General features: G+C 40.3%; 1 protein-coding gene across 5 annotated transcripts in view; it reads right to left on the reverse strand.

Moving 5' to 3' along the window:
* Positions 1–467: 467 nt before the first annotated feature.
* dgkh (diacylglycerol kinase, eta) overlaps positions 468–22841 on the reverse strand; it is an 84019-nt gene continuing 61645 nt past the window's right edge. For 4 of the 5 annotated variants that reach the window (XM_063005410.1, XM_063005414.1, XM_063005411.1 and 1 more), the window contains 17 exons: positions 21424–21515; positions 21228–21327; positions 20681–20978; positions 18785–18916; positions 15412–15546; positions 15178–15295; positions 14981–15091; positions 14775–14871; positions 13690–13797; positions 13193–13306; positions 10810–10944; positions 10461–10727; positions 10257–10349; positions 9267–9386; positions 8916–9021; positions 6294–6424; positions 468–1090 (listed from right to left, as the gene is read on the reverse strand). In XM_063005410.1, the coding sequence (XP_062861480.1) occupies positions 1004–1090; positions 6294–6424; positions 8916–9021; positions 9267–9386; positions 10257–10349; positions 10461–10727; positions 10810–10944; positions 13193–13306; positions 13690–13797; positions 14775–14871; positions 14981–15091; positions 15178–15295; positions 15412–15546; positions 18785–18916; positions 20681–20978; positions 21228–21327; positions 21424–21515 (2244 nt within the window). In that variant the 3' untranslated portion in view covers positions 468–1003. The remainder of the gene's footprint in view (positions 1091–6293; positions 6425–8915; positions 9022–9266; positions 9387–10256; positions 10350–10460; positions 10728–10809; positions 10945–13192; positions 13307–13689; positions 13798–14774; positions 14872–14980; positions 15092–15177; positions 15296–15411; positions 15547–18784; positions 18917–20680; positions 20979–21227; positions 21328–21423; positions 21516–22841) is intronic. The other variant, XM_063005412.1, reaches the window with a different exon arrangement.

Below are 22841 nucleotides of genomic sequence, written 5' to 3' on the forward strand. Positions count from 1 at the left end.
CAGTAATTGTAGAACTTCAAGTGCAAAGTGGAGCTGATAAAATGGACAGTGAGTATAGAAACAAGGAGGTAGTTTTAATGTTATGGTGATCGGTGTATGTTGCTACTTAAAATCATTATGTTTTGTGGGAAGTCTTGACGTGATTTTAAGGAAATGTACTGTGTACATTCACTTTAGAACGAAAATGTTGTCTTACTAATCTTAAAGAGCTGATAGTTCTATTAATGTATGTCCCAAATCTGATAAAAATAAAAAGTGTCCTACTAATAAAGCACAACTTTACAATAAATATGGCACATGATGCTTCTCTTTGACACAAAAAGTCTCATGCAAATATATAGAAATGAAACAGCAGTCCATAAAGACCACAGAAATGTTTCAGTAGTAACAAACTGCATCATACTAAAGTCATAGAAAACTTGTTCAAGTGTTTTTACAATAAAAAAAACCCAAGACACTAATCATGCAGTCAAATAGATATCCAAATCAAGCAAATGCCATGCATCAGAATCTTACTCCTCTAGGAAACCCTTTCTAAACGTTTGACAGCAATCCATTTTGCTACGATTGCTGTCTGATTGCAACGCTCCAGCAGCCATCTCCCTTAAATGTAAACAGTGCTGTCGAAAGAAGAATATTGCTGACACCTCGCGTCCCTGTCCCATCGTAGCGGCCTCGCTGCCCCCACAGCAAACACATTATGGAAGTTCTGTTTTGCTACTTGACTCGAAAAGTTGCCTCTGCAGAGAGAATTGCATACCTGATAGTGCCATCAAAGCAGTATGTAAGAAATGGCTTTTTTTGTAAATCCTCAACCATCCTGAAATGCTCTCGCACATTTATACAGCTCATTTGGCACCAGAACTCATTCTAAAACATTCTCTAAAGCTATGCTAAATCAGGGGGACAACCCCCCCCCCATTGTTGTCAAGCTTATTTAGAAAGTGGAGCTCTGTAAAAATGTCCACTTCTCCTGATGGAATGATTGAAGGACTGCTCAGCTTCACAGGTCCACCATGGCACTCTTGGCTAGCTCCTTAGTTCCCTGAAGAATTCTCTTCATATGACCCACCTTCGAGATCCCCAGATCCTGTTCAAACAAGCAGATAAAGTGCAATTTATTTTTATATACTTGCATATATGTACATTTTTTAAACAGTTTTGATAGTGAAAATCAGACAAGGCACTTAAACGTATGCATACATGACTGTAGGAATTTATAACATAAGCTCACAGATACATGATACTGTCTAATGTTGCTCTGATAGGTAAACTAAGTTATGTCCATCTGGGACTAAGACTAATTGTGCTCTCTTAGACTCCTGGACATGGATGCTATGGTGTAAGAGGTGATCAAAATTAAGCTTAAGCAATGGAGAAGCCCACTTTCTTCCTTTTTCAAATAATAGTAGTGTAGTAGAAACATTAATTAAAGCCATTGTACAGTACTACATAAAATAGTAAGCATTATGCAAAAGGTTTAACCAAAAAAATTTAAATGATTAAATTATTATGTATAAATCATACAGTTGTATTTTTCTTTGTGTTTCAGCTTTGATATACACTGATCAGCCATAACATTAAAACCACCTCCTTGTTTCTACACTCACTGTCCATTTTATCAGCTCCACTTACCATATAGAAGCACTTTGTAGTTCTACAGTTACCAACTGTAGTCCATCTGTTTCTCTACATACCTTTTTAGCCTGCTTTCACCCTGTTCTGCAATGGTCAGGACCCCCACAGGACCTCCACAGAGCAGGTATTATTTAGGTGGCGAATGATTCTCAGCACTGCAGTGACACTGACATGGTGGTGGTGTGTTAGTGTGTGTTGTGCTGGTATGAGTGGATCATACCAGCAGAGTTTTGAATACCGTGTCCACTCACTGTCCACTCTACTACTACCTAGTTGGTCCACCTTGTAGATGTAAAGTCAGAGACGATCTCTCATCTATTGCTGCTGTTTGAGTTGGTCATCTTCGAGACCTTCATCAGTGGTCACAGGACGCTGCCCACTGGGCGCTGTTGGCTGAATATATTTTTGGTTGGTGGACTATTCTCAGTCCCACAGTGACAGTGAGGTGTTTAAAAACTCCATCAGTGCTGCTGCGTCTTATTCACTCATACCAGCACAACACACACCAGCACAACACACACCAACACACCACCACCATGCCAGTGTCACTACAGTGCTGAGAATGACCCACCACCCAAATAATACCCACTCTGTAGTGCTCCTGTGGGGGTCCTGACCATTGAAAAACAGCATTAAAGGGGGCTAACAAAGCATGCAGAGAAGCAGATGGACTACAGTCAGTAATTGTAGAACTACAAAGTGCTTCTATATGGTAAGTGGAGCTGATGAAATGGACAGTGAGTATAGAAACAAGGAGGTGGTTTTAATGTTATGGCTGATCGGTGTATAAAAATAAATATCATTATTGTAAAGGACAGTTGTATGGGCTTCTCTTATTTATTATTTATTAGGATTTTAACCTCATGTTTTACACACTTTGGTTACATTCATGACAGAAACGGTAATTACAGGTTACACAAGATTGAAGTTTAATGTCAAACACATTCATGGACAATTTTGTATCTCCAATTCACCTCACTTGCATGTCTTTGGACTGTGGGAGGAAACCGGAGCATGCAAACTCCACACAGAAAGAACCCAGACCGCTACACCTTCTTGCTGTAAGGTGACAGTGCTACCCACCAAACCACTGTGCTGCCCTGTATGGGCTTCTATAATTAACTAATTTTCTGTGAACTTATCAGACCTAAAATAATTAAGCCGTTTTCTAAATAAATAAAAAGGCTTATTTGAAATACAAAGCTGCATTAAATAATGTGCTCCAAACATGATCTATTACATTTGTACAGTTACCACACAGTAAGGATATTATATTACACTTAACACAACAGTAAAAAGACAACATTGTAGCCGCTCAGGTGGCGCAGCGGTAAAAAGAAACGCGCTGCAACCAGGGCTGGATTCTGAGAAGCGTGGTATCGAATCCAGCCTTGCTTTACCGGTTCGAAGCTGAGTGGCTATATGAGCAACGATTGGCCGGTTGCTCATGTGGGGGGTGGGACAAAGAACCGGATGTGGGTCTCTCTCTGTCAGAATGCGATTGCGTTCTCTGCCGGCTGATTGGAGGCGCTTACACAGAGATGGGAGAGGGTGCCCTTAGGGTGTGTCTCTCCGCATGCAACGCTAGGTGGCGCCAAACTCGTCAATGTGTGGGTGGCAAAGATGCATCTGGCTGCTGCTCGTGTTTCGGAGGGGATACGGGTTAGCTTCAATCACCTCCGTCAGGGCAGGGTTCGGCATAGACAGAGAGGAAGCACGATGCTAATTGAACAATTGGATGCGCTAAAAGGGGAGAGAGAAATGTTTTTATTTTTTTACTGCATTTCTATTAATGTGGTTTATATACAGCTGAAGTTAAAAGTTTGCATATAATTGTAAGGGACGTGAATATCATGGCAGTCTTGGGATTTTTAATGAATAATCGTGAAGTGTTCTCCTTTGTCCTAAAACAAAAGTTCTTGCGAGTTTGTTGTGGGTCTTCTAAAATATGGCTAAGCAACTGATCTTAGCCTCTTATTTACTACAATTTTAACATCATGTTTTACACTTTGGTTACATTCATGACAGGACAGGAAGCTACATGTTACACATTTACATTTTTGGAATTTAGCAGATGCTTTTATCCAAAGCAACTTACAGTAAACAGTCTACGCAACTGAGGGTTAAGGGCCTAGCTCAAAGGCTTAACAGTGGCAGCCTGGCAGTGGTGGTGTTTTAACCAACAACCTTCTGCTTACAGTCTAGTCTAGTACCTTAACCGCTAGGCTACAACACTTACTGATACACAAAATTCATCAGTTCATCATCAAGGTCAATTTTGTATCTACAATTCACCTACCTTGCAAGTCTGTGGACTGCTGGATGAAACCCATGCAGACACAGGGAGAACATGCTAACTCCACACAGAAACTGAACCCAGGACCGTCTTGCTGTGAGGTGGCAGTGCTACCCACCAAGCCTCTGTGTCGCCCCTCATTCTAGCCACTCAGTTCATCGTTTTATAGATAAGACTGCAGTGGTAGCTCAGCAGATAAGTTACTGGACTAGTAATTCAAAGGTTGCTGGTTTAAGCCCCACCACCAAGTTGCCACTGTTGGGCACTGATTGATTTCATTAACCTTCAATTGCTTGATTTGTATTTGGTCACAACTGGATAAAAGAGTTTGCTAACTGCCATAATTAACTGCCGTAATGTGAATGTTGACTGAACCCCTCACAGAGTACATGGCTCAGCAGTCTCTTGCCAAGGCTGGTATTTTAGGAACCACTACAAACATAAAAAATCAGTACATGAAGTAGAAGCTGCAGAAACTGGTGTCACTGTCCACAGTCAATCAACCAGTAATCATTACAATTCCAAGACTGCAGTGACAGATGTCTCTTACAACTGTGTGTAAACATTTGACTTGACCTGTATGCAAGAGTTGAAATTATAGCACGGATATGGCAATGACTGATGATGATGTCAGCTAGTGGTATTGGGATTAATTATCCATTAACATAACGGTACTGGGGGGCAGCTTTACTAATAAGATAATCAGACGTGGGAATATGAATTAACATTCACAGACACATACAAAGTATGTTGTGGGGTTTCAATTATATTTATGTATCTTTAAATGGTGTATGATTAAAAGTGATCAATTACCATTAATCTATGAGGGGTCTTCAAAAAGTTTCCACACTTTTGTATTTTCATTGGAAATGGTGAGGGTGGAAGGAGCAGTAATCGGTCGTGTTTGAGAGAGCTTATAGTCCGGATTTAGCGCCACCTGATTTCCACCTTTTTGGATGCTCAAAGAAACTTCAAGGGGAAGAAGATTTTCATGTGATGATGATGTTTGTTTGTTTATTAGAATTTTAACGTCACTTTTGGTTACATTCATGACAGGAACGGTCGTTACTCATTACACAAGGTTATATTGAACACAGTCATGGACAGTTTAGTGTCTCCAGTTCACCTCACCTGCATGTCTTTGGACTGTGGGAGGAAACCGGAGCACCTAGAGGAAACCCGCGCGGACACGGGGAGAACATGCAAACTCCACACGGAAAGGACCCGGACCGCCCCACCTGGGGATCGAACCCAGGACCGTCTTGCTGTGAGGCGACAGTGCTACCCACTTAGCCACCGTGCCGCCCTAATGATGATGTAAAAGCAGCGGTGCATCAGTGGCTACGCGCTCAACCGAAAACATTTTGCTGATGCTGATGGCATTAAAAAGTTGGTACAGCACCCAGGTGGTGCAGCGCACACCAGCGCCAAGATTCTGAACACCTCGGTTCGAATCTCGGCTCTGCCACCGTTCGGTTTGGCGCCATCTAGCGGGAAAAATTGGCAGTGCCTGCAGCAGACAATAATTGGCCACCGTGTCTGCTGGGTGGGACGACCGGACTAAGTGGGTGGGGTCTTCAACCGCTGTGTAAGGACCCTGGTTAGTGGATAAAGGCGTCCGCACAGAAAGCATGGGCGAAAATAAGGGGTCCGCAAGGGATCGGAGGAGGTGTGAGCAGCAATACACCATCCTCGAATGCAATCGTGGATCCCCAGCAGCGGAAGACAGATTGACTATGCTAAAATCAGGAGAAAAAGGGGAGAAAATACATAAATACAAAGGACGCTGGAAAAAATGCATGGAAAGGTGATTATATAGACAAGTAATGTAATTTTTTTTTGAAATTCTTAATAAATAGAGTTAACTTTTTGAAGAAACCTCATAGAACAAAACAGCTCAGGATTTGCACTTGCTGGATAATTTTTATCTAATACTTAATCATTCCTGCCAGCATCAGTCGCCTCGCCACATGAACACCTTACTGTACTCAAGACGTAACACAAACAGAAGCATGCTCATTCTTAGTAGTGGAATTGTTTCTAACACAACCGTAGCTGATAAAGATGTAACACCACGATGGAGGCGCTCTCACGCATTCAGCTCCCCTTTCAGACTTTCACCTTGCACTGACTCTAGTCTACATTCCCATCTCAGCAAATATGTCAGGGCCCCAAAAAAGACATTTGCACAAAGGAAGCCAAGCAGAGCAGTGCAGCACGAAACAGCATACAGGGTCAGGTAAAAAAGACAGAAATAATACAGAGAAAGAATCAGTGGAAGCTGAAGGATGAGAGAAAAATGTTCTGCTTTTTGAGGGACATTGTGAGGCACTAAAGAAGGAGGGGGGTGTGTGTATACCTTCAGGTCCCTCCTCTCCAGGTGCAGGAGCTCGGAGCCGCGGATGTCGTGGCGGATGAAGGTGTCTTTGTACTCCCCCAAGCTGAGCTGCTCCAGCCAGGTGCCCACCTCCTCAGTGCCCCACCTCTGAACTACACAAGTCAAGAGAGCAACAAGCCCCCTTCAGTCTCCAAGCCCCGCACACGCCTCGCAGAACACCAGCAAATGGAGTCAAGGGGGCCGAAATAAAAAAGAAACAACAAGGACAACAACCACAGAAGGGGGAAGGGGTCGTAACAGAAAGAGAAGACGAAAGGAGTGGCGGCAGCAGCTGGCGAAAAGAGGGTTAAACAGGTTTAGGTTTGGAACAGGTCTCTGGTAATTGGCACGCACCCAGAGGTTTTTTTTACGGGCATGCAGGTTATCATAGTGGGACATCCACTGCTTCATTCAGAGCAGACACAGGAAACAGCAAGAGAGAGAGAGAAGGAAACAGAGAGCAGGGAGGACGGGAGGCTGAAGCCTGTGCACCCTAAATTTCTACGTCTGGACCCTGCACCATGGTTTAACCGTCCTCTCCAATCCAGTCATACACTGGTTCATCCACAGGCAGGAAGCAATGCTTCATATGTACATTAACCTACATAATTCCAAACCACTGGAAAAAGTATGCACTGATTTATAAATGCAATTAGCAGCTATCCAGAGTTTCAAACTAATGTGTACTGAGAAAAAGACAAAAAACATGTTTACTGGAAACAAACAATGGTGTATTGGGAGAACCTGTTGGAATATTCATTCTACAGCAATGCAAAATGTGAGGTTTTGTAGAAGACACCTATATTGTTAAGCATTGTTAAGCTTTTTGGACAGTGGCCCTACTTTTTATTTATTTATTTATTCGTTTTCCCCCCAATTTAGCAAAACCAATTAGTCTTCCACTACTAGGGACCCTGATCGCATCCGAGGAGGGTATATTTGCTTGACGTAGGTTCCCTCCGACGCGTGTGCAGTCCACCCACCCCTTCAAATTCGCCCGTATTTCGGTGGATTTGCACGAGGCCAGTCTCACGCACGGAGAGTCACACACTGATCACCTTGGGCTACTAACCAGGGTCCTTACACAGTGTTAAAGATCCCGCCCCCTTTTTAATCCAGTCTATTCCCACCCCAGCAGACTAGTGGCCAAGTTTGTCTTCTGCAGGCAGTGCCAATTGAACCTGCTAGGGGGCGTCCAGTCAATGGAGGGGGTCCAGCCAATGGAGGGGGGCCCTACACAACATGAACTCAACCCCCCACCGCACTGCCCCCCCATTGGCTGCACTCGCCAGGTCGTTATTTTTTTATTAAAATAGTTTCGTATCATGCTTTTGCTGCGCGCCGCATGAACTTCTAAATAATTAATTCTGATCAGCTATCAGCATTTATAAATATATATAAAATTTGTTGAGGGGGCCCAAAATGTTTTTTTTGCACTGGGGCCCATGAGCCCCTAGTTACCCTGCTGACCCAATCATGATACCCCTACCTTTGCTTCACTATTCCTGTCCATTATTTTTCCCCTTTGTGTGTTGCAGGTGACAAAATTCAATCAATATGGTCAGTGAAAACACTACAAGTCAATTCTTTGTACATTTGTTGGCTAAATGAAGGTTTAAGAGGAAAACAATTAAAAACATTTTGTTTTAATTGCAGTTTTAATGTCTCAAATTTAGTATTTGAAACCTTTAGTTATGGACAACTTTCCTTAGACTGTGTTAACTTTTTTCAAGTGACCCAGATTTTGTCCATGATTTTTAATGCGACCCAGGCAACACAAACAATGCATTAAAACGAAATATACTAAATTAATAAAAATGGTGGCAATCTGGTCCCACTGTGGATTACAAGATGTAACGTAAAGCCTCCACAAGGGGGCGTTTGTGTACAAGTTTATTTATTGTTTGTGCCTGTTAAAATTTCTTGATTTAATTATACTTATTTTTCTCTGTGACCCATTTTTTGGCTCGCAACCCACCCAAACCCTTAAGTCTTAAGTCCTTAGCTCTGAATTCAAAAATGTTTGTTGTTCTTTTCTTAATACAAAAGACAAATTCTTGCCTGCTGTAATTACTTATTAACTACGGATGCAACAGATGGAGTGATGAGTCTGATAATACTTTCGTTATTTCTGTAAATTTGATTAAATGTCTCAAGATTTGAACTTAATCAATAATAATATATAATGTACTATAATCAGTTTAATAATTAATACTATTTTAGCCTGTGTACTGTATGTATGGCAGTGTTTTCTCTTTGGTTAGCTGAGCCTTGGTTTCTGCCTGCTGTACACGTGTGGACACATGAGACTGTATCTCACCGACAGGACAACATCATGAACGAAGGAAGTGCAAAATGCTCGGGGTTGGTTGGGTTGTACTGAGGACATCACAAAACAAACAGCTCTAGGGAAAAGGAATCCAGATGCTGCATGGAGCTGTATGGCATCATTCAGGCCACATAGTGCTGCCATAATGGTCTTAAGATAAATAAAGCCACCTCAGAATTCAGCTTCTCTGGCATGACTGGGTATTATGACATTTTTCTCACATTTGTGCAGTGTGAATGCAAAAGACCATCCAGAAAACACAAAAACACTCTTACCTGACTGTGGACTGGATTTCTTGAGCGTTTTCTCTTTTTTGAACTTGGGCACAATGCGGAACATGCTACTCCGGCTGTTCCTCTTGCCGTAGTCCAGTGAGTTTTCCTATCACAAACACAAAATCCAGGTTTTAAGTGAGGACAGAGGCACCTTCCTGCACGTCCAGACTGCTGTGCAACAATCCTGCTGGATGTGACACTTTCATGTTTAAGCCTTCAGACATAGCCGATGATGTCTGTATGTAAATACTATTGCTGCAGAACCGTGGATCCCAGTGGTAAAGGGCTAGCATAATATATCATGAAAATCAGTATCATGAAAATAAATGAATCTTGTGACCATTAGCTCACCTCCTCGTCGTTAGGTTGGAGAATGTGATAGAGCCAGGGGATCTCAGTCAGCTTGCCCAGCTCCACCTCTACACTCTGTAGAGCGCTGGACAACTGTTCCTCATCAGGAGGGTCCAGCTGCTGTATAGACAAACAAACACAAAATCCTCCGACATTAGATATAAAACATGGTCAAAACCTCCATCCAAAACCATATGAACACCCGACCATGAGCTTGTTGGATATCCTGTTCAAAAAACTAATTTATATTAATATTTATGTACTATATACTATAAATAAGAATTGCCTTTCCTCTTTCTAAAACAGCCCTTAGTTTGTCTTGGAAGGCTTTGTGATTGATGAGGTTATCCATGTTGTTGGAGAAGAATTGATGTGTCAAAATAGATGTAAGGGCAAAAAGGCAATTGTTGCAACAAAGCTGGAGGCATATGATTATTATTATTATTATATAGTAGTAGTAGTACATTATTATTATTATTATTATTATTATTATTATTATTATATAATAGTAGTACTGTATAATAAATTATTATCATAGTTATTATTATTATATAATAGTAGTAGAAAATTATTCTTATATCACAGTAGTAGTAAATTATTATTATTATTATTATTATTATTATTATTATTATTAGCAGCAGTATATTATTAGTAGTAGTAGTAGTAAATTTAAACATAATTATTATTTAAATTATTTATTGTTATTATGTATAGTAGTAGTAATAATAGTAGTAATACATTATTATTATTATTTTAATTATTATTAGTAGTAGCAGCAGTGCATCATTACTATTATGATGATTATTATTATTAATAATAGCAGTAGTAGTAGTAGCAGTGGTATAACTGATTTTACACATCTGTTAGCAATATACTGTATGTGGCTGAAACACCTGAATTAAGGGTAGTGGTCACATACTTTTGACCATGTAGCATAAAAAGTACATTCAACATACAAACCTACACGAAAAGCTTTTGAAATGCCCTTACCAATGACACTCGTCCAATGAGGAGCAATTCGGTTTCGTTGTGCAGAGCTTTCACTGTGCTGGCAACCTCAATGGCTGTGTTCCTGGTGAGACTCTAAAGAATCAAATACAATCAGTCAGATTATCAAATACTGTTCATCAGTTTGAAACTTGCTACATGTGATAAACTAAAGGTTAATGGGACAGAAGGTCAGAAGGTCCTCACCTCAGGAAACTTGGGGTGTGTTTTGTTGATGGCGTGTGATGCAGCATTGACAGCATGAGCTAACTCCTGCTCCAGGAGTCCGTTGGTCTTGGCAGCCTCGCAGATCCTGGTGATGAGCTCCTCTGCAGCACGTGCACACATCTGCACCAGGGTTGCCTCCTCCTCGGTGGCCAGATCCACCGAGTGCTGAGGGTACAGGTGCGGCCGCAGAGGAGGCTTATCATACTTCAGCTTGTCCTCCCAAGACTTCAGCGTGTTCTCAAACGCCTGTGGAAAAAGATGAGGACGGTAATTTTTGATCGAAGTTGCAGTGGGTTGTGTCCAGTATGCACTGCACACTAGAACTTACCCTGTCTCTGGTCAGCATCTGTGCTCGGTTCTTATGTTGGATCTTGATGACTCCAGGAGGCTGGATCCAGGCTTCTCCGTCCACCTGGATAGGAACTCCTTCATCTCCCAGGATGGTAATCTTTACTGTGCGACACTGGTAATTGAAGGCAAGGTATATTGAATTTTAAGTTCAAAAAGTATAGCATTAAATGTCTGTATTATAAATGACAAGAACCCCAATGTTCCTAATTAAATCTGTTGTCATAATTACCATAAAAACATTTGTACACTAAGCAGTGTGATGAAAGTTAGCCTGTTAGAGATGTTGGCTTTTCATGGCTCCACCAAATGCAATATTTTAAAATCTTTTTTTAAATAATGGTTTTACCGCAGAATAAAAAATGAATCTAACATAAAAATACTGTAGTGCACAATTTTGAGTTTCAAGTATCGTGGGACATTTAATCTAATAGCTTCTTATAAATAAACATGTACTAGAGCTGGCACCGATCCGATACTCTGTATCGGTATCGGTCCAATATTGGCCCAAATCACTGATTGGATATTGGAAGGAAAAAAACGTGCAATCCGATCTGATACGGTTGCTTAATGTAAATAACACATATTGTAAATAAGGCCATTGTTTGTGTGTAAAGCAAATAACACACAAAGATACGTTCCAACAGAGTGCCGTTTATTGCCAGATCACTCTTGATGACATCATTAACATGTGCCACTAATCTACAACTCATCTGCAACGGCCATTCAGAAATTAAAACACACTGATCTACTTAAACTTTTAGCATTTAAAAAATCATCTACTACTGCCACAACTAAAAACACTGTTTAAACACAATGAAAATCTCTTTATAAATGATAAATCGCTCACCTGAGAAAAAATCAACCTATCATGTCCCGGCTCTCACATCCTCAACGATTAATCCATTAGTGTTATGAAATAAAACAAACTATACCGTTTCCCGTTTTCCTCTTTAAACTCAGCAGGATTTTTTTTAATAAGCGTGCTTTGGTTTTTAATAATCTAAAAACGTGACAGAACTTTAATGGAAAATCTCACATCTGCGTCAATTCTAATTGGTCCAATTGGTCCATCCATGATTGACATCCACATCTTCCAATTGTAGACACTTTTGTTAAACAAGTCAAAAATGCTGCTAAATGTTCTGTGTGTAAAAGTTAAAATATAAACAGCAGTTTTGCATCAGTGTGATGTTGTAGGTTCTGTATTTATTCCTTTAGAATATTTGTTTCACAGTCTGAGCATTGTTATTTATATAGCCAGTTTAATCATGGAGCATTGAGACAGGTATTATTACTGCTTAGTTGTTCGAGAGGAGAAATGACGGTATCGGATTGGTATCGGCAGATACTCAATTTGCAGTATCGTATCGGACATAAAAAAGTGGTATCGAGCCAGCCCTAACATACTTTTTTACAATTTTATAACACAGGTGTTTGGTCTTCTAATGTACAATTAGATTTCCTTTGGCTTATCCAAACTGGTCAGGATACACAAAAGTATTTGTATTCAAACTACTGACTTTACAGTCGTCACTCAATGTTCATGGATTCACAGATTTGGTTATTTGAGGAAATGCCATAGATAATAAAATTTTCAAATCAAATTAACTGCTTTTTATAACTGCCCCGTAACATTAGTACTACAGAGAAAAAAAGGAATGTACACAATAGAAAAATACAGAAAAATAGAAGAAAAAAATACTTCATTAATAAATTAAAATTAAGTGAAACAGATATATGTAAAACAAAATGTCATAAGCGCATAAAATAATCTAGGTTGAACAATACTGTGTCTAAAAAGACACAAAAGTGGGCTGAGCGGAAATAAATACACTGGCCAAAATAACGGAAACAAAGTAACAATCGTAAGACACAAAAACATCCGCAGCTTGCAACTGAGAAAGTGGATAGAACACGGATAGCGCAGAACAATATGGCAAGCGAGTTGTTTGGACAGCCTGCAGTAACACAGTTTCCAGAACAAAAGAAAACAATGGAAGGGGCGGCAATGCATGTGTGGCTACCGAGCTGACGAGTCTCTGAGAAAGAAACCGTGCTAAATAGGAACACTCCCACCTATAACAAATTAACACTTAAGAAGGTGGTGACTTACCTGTTATTAGTTTACATTAAAAAGTATTTGGAACTAAAACCTTTTTTTGCATATCTACTTGCAAAACATTTATGAAATAAGAATTTTGAAAAATAAAATACCAATAAAAATAGAAAACACATGTATTTATAAAGATAGAATTCATTAGTGCACACTGATGAATAACAAATCAATGAAATTATATTTAATGTTTAAATTTAAAGCCTTCATTATTTAACCCATTACAAAAAAAAAACAAGATGCTTACCTGGGCAATGCGGTGATGCTGGAGCTTGATCACTCTGGACACTGCCATCTGCATACTCCCAAACACTGCCACCACCTCCAAGATTTTATCATCGAATGATGGAGCACAGAATATCTAAATGTAAAACAAATAAAGTAGAGAATGATTATTTCATTCATTCATGTTTATCTGAATGTTGCACATTGGTCATGTGACAACTTTTTAAAGTGTATTATATCATTACACTACAGCTACATGTCCCTTCAAATTCATTCTCACTACCATATGCTTGATAGCTTGAGGACCCCACTGGTCCTCTAGCATATTCTGGCAATTGTCACAGGTAAAAAAAAATTGTTGGCAGTTTTTCAAACCATAGTGATCTGATGTACTGTTGTACTTTTGTGCATGGTTTTTTAAGGCTAACAGCCTTCCGGAAAGAAAAACGATGAGGATGATAAACACAAAGCTAAATAAAGTACAGGAAGAGGAAATCCAGGGTTGCTGGAATAACTTACATCATCTTCTTTCGTTCCACCCCAGAAGTTAGTTCCTCCAGCGTAACTGGGAATATTCAGCACAGCAATTCCCTGAAGACTTGGAAGTGGGATGTATTGTCCATCACACTACAAACAAAAATCACAGAAAAAAGAACTGCTCTGAATTTCTTTAAAAATAACTGCGTCACTGATAAGCATGTTTAATTTTAATGGTCCATCTACCAAAACTACCTCAACCAAACAGACTGAAAGAACAAAGACAACATGAACAAATATTTAAAGTTGTTTAATTACAAGTGTAAGTTCTTGAGTGAAGGTCACTAAGCTAACAGTAAAATATAGTGCATGTTTTGAGAGAAATCTAATCTTTGTGGCTGCTCCAGGATCTTTAAACTCAAGAAAAACAATCAGGGTGTAACAGAGCAGGTTGTGTCTTGCTACTGAAAGCACGAGGCAAAGCCTCACACCAGCAAGAATAAAAATGAACCCAAGTGCAGGATGATTAACCAAGGTAGACCAATACTGTAGCTAAAAAAAAAATCAATAAGGTGGCCAAAATAACGGAAACATAGTAACAAAAGAAAAACACAAAAACATCCACAGCCCGCAATGGAGAGAGTGGATAGAGGGGTAACAAAGAACTGAGAACTGGTTGTTACAATATAACACTACTTAAGGCATCTGTGACAACCCCAGAAAAAAGGAGGAAAGATAAGGAACCCGAAAATGAGCCATGGAGAACAAAATACAAGCAAGACGTCCACACCATCACCTGGCGCAGCCTGCGCCTAACCTGGTTCTATAAAGTGAGGCCCGCTCCAGAAAAAGCCCTCTGGATCAGCGTTCGTCATGACAGCCGACCCCTGAAAAGAACAAAAGTATGCCAGAAAGTCCTCCTACCTGGCAAAATAATGCTGACTGAGGTGCAGATGATTGTCAGTTAGGAGAAAAAGACACGACAATCATCTGCACCTCCACGCCCCCTCTGTTGGTCAAATTTGGAAAGCCAGGTAGACATGATTCCATAACCATGCCTCAGAAAATAAACCAAGATAGCCGGCAAAGTTTAAGCAATCAGAACATGTTAATTTTTTGTTCTGTACCTCTAACTGTACTTTCTGCTCCAGGTTCTTGTACGTCCTCTGCAGAAGCTCTTTAGTGCCTAAGACTCCGTACCACATCATGTTTTTGGTGCGACTCCTACCACAAAATAAAGACGAGAATCATCAGTATGTTCCACACACTAAATCTTATTAACTTATCACAGTAACTAATTTGAGAAAAAAGAAAGATAATCAAACAGCCTGACCTGCATTTCTCAGGATGTTCTTCACGCTTGTTGTTAAACTCCAGGGATATCTTGGCATCCAAACCGATCCCAAAATAGTTGTTCATGACACACTTCTCCAAATACCCCTCTCTGTATAAAAAAGTGGGTGTGAACATTGTGGTTTTTAATATAATATATGTGTGTACAAAATGATTTGTAGTTTTTGTAGTTCTTACAGTGAATCTGGGTCAGGGTCGATGAAGGGTGTGGCTCCAAACGGGTCTATGTTAGCGAGCAACATCTTGCTGATGATGGAGCTTCCAGCTATTGAGGCAGCAAGTCCTGCACGCAAACCTGAACACCAGCAGACCAGGAAAAATACCATATAAACCTTAAAGCATAACATTTGCTGATAATTGACTAGTTGATTTATTAATTCTTGATATGATTTGGGTTCAGTTTGTTCAAACCTGGACAGATGATGCGTGTGTTGAGGACAGGTAGGTTCTCTTTACTGGTGGTGAAGGGAGGGATGGAGAATGAACCACAAGAGTGTGTACTTCGACTTGAGCGCCTCTCTGTAGGTGAACAGGGGGACTTTGCCACTGCAGGATCAAGAAATAATTTTCTTTAATAAAAGATGTGCAGGCAATAAGTGGTCAATGAATGTGACTAAAGTCTTCTAATTGAAGACTTTGCTTATAAACTTTGCTTAAGAAGTTCAAGAGACACAAAATAATATCAGGACAGACATTTGCATTTGTATGAATCCAAAGAGAACAGCCATAAACTGCTGACAAGTTGCTGAATGGTTAAGACTTATTGATTCCAGAGTACATAAAGGCCATGTCATCTGGTATGGAACAACAGATCATTTTAATACTGCTAATGAGATGGATATGTCATAATAGTCGCAGGTCAGTCAAAAATCCCATCCAACTCCTGTCCAGAATCAAAAGCATCTACCAACGACACACAGGCATTGCAACTGGACATCATGGCAATGGAAGAAGGTCGACTTGTCTCCTGAACCCAGTTTTCTCCTAGGTCATGTGAACAGCTGGGCACATCTGCATACAAAATATACTTTAAAATGATCAGCGACCATTTATAGAAGTTGAAAAACCTGCTGGTGATTTCGTAGTAGCAGATACCACAGGACTTCTCCATACGTCTCGGCAGGTCAAAGTTGTTCTGAGCATATTAGGTTGGTTCTAATGTTTTGGCTCAGTGGTGTATATGGTAGATGTAAGTCATCAAATAAAATGTGCCCAGGTGGCGCCCAGGTGAGGCACCAAGATGTTCCGCTAGCACACCAGCACTGGGATTCTGAACTCCTTGAGTTTGAATCTCAGCTCTGCTACCGGTCAACTGGCCACCCCTAGCAGGCACAACAGTCTGGTAAAGTCTCGTTCATGTTAATTTACACATGAAAAAAGAACTGGTTTTCATCCTTTTCCACATGAAATACCAGTAAACCTGACGTACATCTCTTAAAACAAGCACACTTTTTACACTTTTTGCATAACGTTTTGCATAATCTGCTCTCACACACGTATATTAAAAAGTACCTTAAAATTTCTACTGTAGAAGTTAACATAGACAAACAAAATAAACTAAACACCATTTGTGAACTAAAGAAACAATCAGGAGCCCCTGGAGAACCACAAGCACACACAGGCTTTTCTTCCATCTCGGACACGGACAAGTAGGAAGCTGGATTTGTATAAACAGGAAGCTGCTCACGATCACACAGTCCCTGTAGACAAGCACATCACACATAACCTTTAAGAGACTGACGCATTTAAGAGCCTATAAATGCATAACGGAAGTGGTGGCCCATTGTTTAAAGTACTGGAATAGTGAATGAGGGTTTGAGTCCCATCACTGCCAAGCTGCCACTGTTGGACCCTTGAGTAACTTAAGGAAGAGCTTACCCCTAAATTGCTCATTAGTCAGTGACTTTGAATACACGTGTAATTTTCATAGACATTTCCCAACCTTTTTTGCACCACGAACCAGTTTCATATAAGATATAATTTCACGGACCGGCGGGGGCAAGGGATTTAATAATATTGCTTACAAACTATGTAAAATACGCTTTTTTCACTGCAATGAGCCGCGGCTCCCACCTAGGGGTGAAAATAAGACAATAACACCCGAAACAGAAGCAGTGAAAACTGCTTTTCTAGCTATCTCTAATTATTTATTCTTTCTGTGCGGCCCGGTAATAAATAGCCCACGGACCAGTACCGGTCCACAGACCGGTGGTTGGAGACCACTGCAATACACTAATGCACTAGTGTTTCCAAATAGATCTAAATGTAGATTAACTGTTCTTTAGGTGATCAGCCAGCAAGAACATTCCATCAAGCTACATGATGAGGAATGTTGTGTTGATAGTCATATTTTGATAGTCATATGTTCTCAACAGGTGAGCATGTGTGGTGTGCACCAAGAGAACAGTGCAGGCCACTACAGTGTTATAACTTAAACATCCTGATGAGAGTAATCTTACCCACAAGCACACCCCCCGATCTACAGGGCACAAGTTATTCATGCACCAGACATAGATGGTAATAGAGTTGCCAACCGTCCCGTAAAATACAGAATCGTTCCTTTTTTGGAAACTAAACGTTGTGTTTCGTAATGAACTGATACGGGACGTGCTTTGTTCCGTATTTTTATCAATGGGAGAGAAATGCTGCAGATTAGACTGACACAGGGTGATGTGTATGAAACAGAAGGAAACTGCTGCTCTCACTCAGCCTGGCTTCTGGAGTTGCTTGGCACTAGTTCAGTTTTTGTGTAATGTCTTCCATGGATCAGCGCTTGTAAAATATATTTCATAAATTAGTTGTTTTTCTGTTTGTCTAAACTGTTTTTGCACTAATGTTTGAAATTATTTTATAACACCAGGTCGGTTTTATTTGTAAAAAAATGTGTATAAAAAAATGAATGAAAATAATATATGTTGAACAGCCTAAATAAAACATTTTTATAATTGTTCCTATGACGGTGAAAGACCCGTTATTTTTATATAGGTGCAACCCTAACCGCCTACCCCCCGCTCCCGCTCAGGTAAACACCTGCCATCCCACCCCCCACCCTAAGCCTTCCGCCAACCCGCCAACCCGGGGTGTTCCTTATTTCCAGTTCTGAAAGTTGGCAACCCTAGCTGGTACAGTAGATGCCGAATAGCAAAATCCTCACTTCTGTCGCTGTCTGTCAGGATATTTGCATATTGTATCTGCACACGTTTTCTCCATAAAATGTAGTTCCTCCCCAAAAAGATGTAGCAGGTGGATTAGCTATTCATGATTAGTGACTCGTGAATTTGACCACAGAGTAGGAGAGAAGTAATAAGCATTATGTACATGTGGCCCTGTACTAGATTAGCACGTTGCAGTCCTGCCTTGTGCCCAGGATTTTTAACACCTGGCAGGATTGAGTGGTTATTAAAAAATGTATGAACGGATGACCGAATAAAAAAAAACAACAACAAGCGAATGAACAAATGAATAACCAAAAAAGCAGTTGTAGCCTAGCGGTTAAATTACTGGACTGGTAAGCATAAGGTTGCTGGTTCAAACCCCACCACTGCCAGACTGCCACTGTTGGGCCCTTAAGCAAGGCCCTTAACCCTCCATGCTTAGACAGTGTACTGTAAGTCGGTTTGAATAAAAGCGTCTGCTAAATGCCGAAAATGTAAATGTGACCAAATGTCATAGCAGGCTGTAGTCACTAGAGGGCAGCATCACCATCCTTTCACAAATTGATTTCAAAGGTTTCAAGAGGTTGCTAACTTATATTATAAGGGAAAACAATACAGAATGAACTTACATTGCAAACTCTCCAGTTCTTTGGTGTCCTCATCCTTCTCATTGTCCTTGTTTTCCTCCTCCATCTCCCGTTTAATCTCAGTAGGAGACTGCAGGTCCTGTTCGTCAGTATGAGCGTTCTGTTCATCTACCACTTGAATGCAGAAACAGGAAACATTAGCTACATCATGCTACATCGTTAGCTTTTTTCTGTCAAAGTACAATATACACATTTCATGTCATTATACCGTACATTTATTTTACTAAGCTAGGCAGAGCGTCTGCTTGGTCTAATTGGCGGCACGGTGGGCAGCACTGTCGCCTCACAGCAAGCAGGTCTTGGGTTCGATCCCTAGGTGGGGCGGTCCGGATCCTTTCTGTGTGGAGTTTGCATGTTCTCCCTGTGTCTGCGTGGGTTTCCTTCGGGAGCTCCGGTTTCCTCCCACAGTCCAAAAACATGCAGTCAGGTTAATTGGAGACACTGAATTGCCGTATAGGTGAATGGGTGTGTGTGTGTGTCTGCCCTGCGATGGACTGGCGACAGGGCGTCCAGGGTGATACTCTGTGCCCTGTGCCCATTGAAAAGCTGGGATAGGCTCCAGACTCTAATTGGTTAAGCAGTTAAGAAAGTGAGTGAAAGAGTTCTCTTCAAAATGTCTGAGGTAATTTCATTAATTGATTTATTAACTATTTTTAAAAGTATTTAATAGACCAACTGCCAAATTAGGAATGATTTGTTGCATCTGTGACTGTATTTAAGGTCCTATTTTTACACTGGGCACAACCAAGCAAGTATCTCAGAAAAAAAAATTCACCACAAGTTTGGTTCCACCTCGAGAGCAATTTCCAAACAAGTGTGTTTGTTTGTTTTATTAGGATTTTTAACTTAATGACAGGACAGGTAGTTACAGGTTACACATGATTCATCAGTTCAAGTTTACAGTCAAACACATTTACGGGCAATTTTGTATTTCCAGTTCACCTCACGTACATGTCTTCAAACTGTTTGAGGAAAGACACAGGGGAACATGCAAACTCCACACAGGAAAGACTCGGACTGTTCCATCTGGGAATCAAAGCCAGGAACTTCTCACTGTGAGGGGACTGTGCTACCCAGCAAGCCACCATGCGGCACTTTCAAACAAGTAAAAGTACAACAAGCAACTGTACAAACAACCCAAGGGCTGAATGAATTTTGGACTGAAAGCTTTAAATGAACCCAAAGACAACAACAAAGGAACTAGTAATGGAGCTAGAGGCATAAGGTACTGCCATGCTACCAAGATGTCCCTATTTTTAGACCGGAATAAAACTGTAGTTCACCAAGTCGAAGACCTAGCCCTCTGGATGAGTTTCTTCTGGTCAAATAAAAGTGTTGAAAAGCTGGGAAAGGAACTGATGCACTTCAGAAAATAGATGTTATCATAAAAACGAAGATTTAGAAATACAAGGCACCAGCCCGAAAGCTAAAACTTTATAGCAATCAGTGATTCTAAGAATTCCTCCAAAGTTGTGACGAAATGGCCGAGGAACAACAAGGCACATACATGTATTGAAGCAGCCATCTCAAAAGTCCTGACCTGAATCCCATTGAACATTTGTAGACTGAAGTAAAAAGGGGTCAATGAAGTGAATAAAATCAGTTCTGTAAGGAGGAATGGGCTAAAATTCCAGAAAAGTATCGTTAGCCTAAGTCTAAGTGTTTGATACAAGTTGAGCAGTTAAAGGGCAATGTTAAAAAGGAGTATGTAAAATCCACTGAATATCTGATATAGTAAATAAAACCTAAAACAGACAAATTAATAGACAAATGAGGTAAGCTATTATCTTGAAACATCTTGTAGAACTAAAGTACTAATTTACATAACACACAAAATGTACAGTGACATAAAATGTTTTTCTCTGATGTGTTTATTACTTTTCTCAGTCTGCTCGATGATTTGTCGAACCGCTTTCTTCAGGCTGTTTGCACGAAGCATGAGCTGCTCACGTGGCCTGAAAAGCTTATGCGAAGAGTCCTTCTCCGTCACGTTCTCCTCCAGCTTCTCCTTAAGCTCAGTTAAAGACTCCTCACTCAGATCCTCTTCCTCTAGCTCTTCCTCCTCCAGCTCCTCCTCAACTATAGGAGGAGTAGTAAGAGAAGGAGGACTCATGGCCTGAGCCTCTGTGTTTAGGGTCTGCAGGAGCAGATCCAGCTTCTCATTTAGGACTGTACACTAAGAAGAAAAAACCATGCGTCAATGTGTCAGTTGGTCACTTCAAGAAAGATTGACCTAATTCTTTACAGAAAGTGTTTCATATCTCTTTTTATCTTCAGAATTCAACAAGCTTACACCTCAAAAATGTCCTCATAAGTAGTAATAGATAGATAGATAGATACTTTATTTATCCCGAAGGAAATTATTGAAATATTGAAAATAGAAAATCATTGGTGGTGTACATTAACATAGAAGTGCTGTGCTTACTTTTAGTGCCATGCTATCAGCTTCCTCTGTGTTCTCAAAGCTTTTCTCATAGGACTTCCCCACTTTGGCAACAAAGTCCTTCACTGTTTCACACAGAATCCTGGTGAAGAAAAGAGAGAAAAGTTCACTGGTCTCTCTCTAGTCCTGTAGCTGAGCGTGTACCAGAACACAGGAGATGCTGCATGGGTGGACTCACTTTGCAGAGGATATAACCACCGAGTTCTGATCTGAGTTGAGGATCTTTGTGAGATGAGCAGCAACTGAATCCTCATAATCTGTGATCTGAATCTAAAACACAACAGTATTAGGGGTCATTTTCCAAAGAGGATCTTGAGTAGCAATGAAATAAATAGTTTGGAGAAAATTATTAAATGCAAGAATGCTTATTTTATACTTAAGGGAAAATATAGATGTGCATAACCTTCACGTTCTGTTTGGGTTCCCTGACACCCAGAGGCTCTATTAGCTCACAAAATTTCCTGAGCTCTTTTTAATCAGCTTGATGCTTCATGGTTAGGGCTGGGCGATATATCGAGATTTTATAAAATATCGATATATTTTCATACGCGATATAAGATAAGACAATATCGCGTATATCGATATAGATGTTGCGTTCCAGTTAGATCCGACAGTTCGTCTTTCTCTTCTCCCAGTTTGTCTCTGCACATGTTCACCTGCCCCACCCCTCTCCCTCACTGAACACAACTCGCCCCGCCCCCACCGCTTCACCAGTAATTCCTGCAGGCAGCGATAGCATGGAGACGGATAAAGACGTGACAGAAGCTATCGAAGAGGAGCTGCTTACTAAAAAGAAAAATAATGACTCTTTTTGGAATTATTTGGAGATGGTTGGAATTCAAAGTGTCAGATGAGCAGCAGAATAATGTATTCTGTAGAAAACGCCGAAAACAAGTCCAGATAAAAGGTTCCAGCTCCGTGTACCTTCATTCGTTTTTCACTTCAAATCCCAAAGTTAAAAAAACAAGAAAACTAGTCGTTATTTGTTTTAAAAACCAACACAAGCGCATGCACGCGCTGACATGCACGTATTTACTTCACATTAAGTGTTGAGAAAGTAATAATAACATAGCCGTGCGTCTCCTGTTGTTCTGACTCTTGTGTTTGTATATGTGATGTGCAGATATGTGCTCTATCTGTAAAAACAAACATTATGGGAGTGATTTCTGTACTGGATGTTGTACGTGGTCGTGTTAGTTTATACTGGATGATCGCCCGACGTCCGAGACTCATTTATTTATTTATCTTCTATTATAGTATTTCTTGTTGTCGGCCAGTAAACAACCAAACATTATTAAATTGCATGAACTAACTCTGCAGTAAACAAGGAGCAAACAGCAATTAAACAACAAATAAAGCTGTTAAATAATAATAAAGTGCATGAAGAAGAACGCTGATTAAAATGCATTAAATGTTGTAATAGTTACACAGTAACATGAACGATTAGTTCTGCCTGTATTACAGAACTGAGTTCTATACAGTAAAAGAAAATATTAATGTAAATGTTTATGTTGTGGCGACATATACATAAAATAATGTATAAAGTCCAAACATGGGGGGGTGGGGGGTTAACGAGGGGTTTACTTTAACGGGGTT

Source organism: Trichomycterus rosablanca, chromosome 12 (genome assembly GCF_030014385.1).
Source record: "Trichomycterus rosablanca isolate fTriRos1 chromosome 12, fTriRos1.hap1, whole genome shotgun sequence".
Taxonomy (NCBI): Eukaryota; Metazoa; Chordata; class Actinopteri; order Siluriformes; family Trichomycteridae; genus Trichomycterus; species Trichomycterus rosablanca.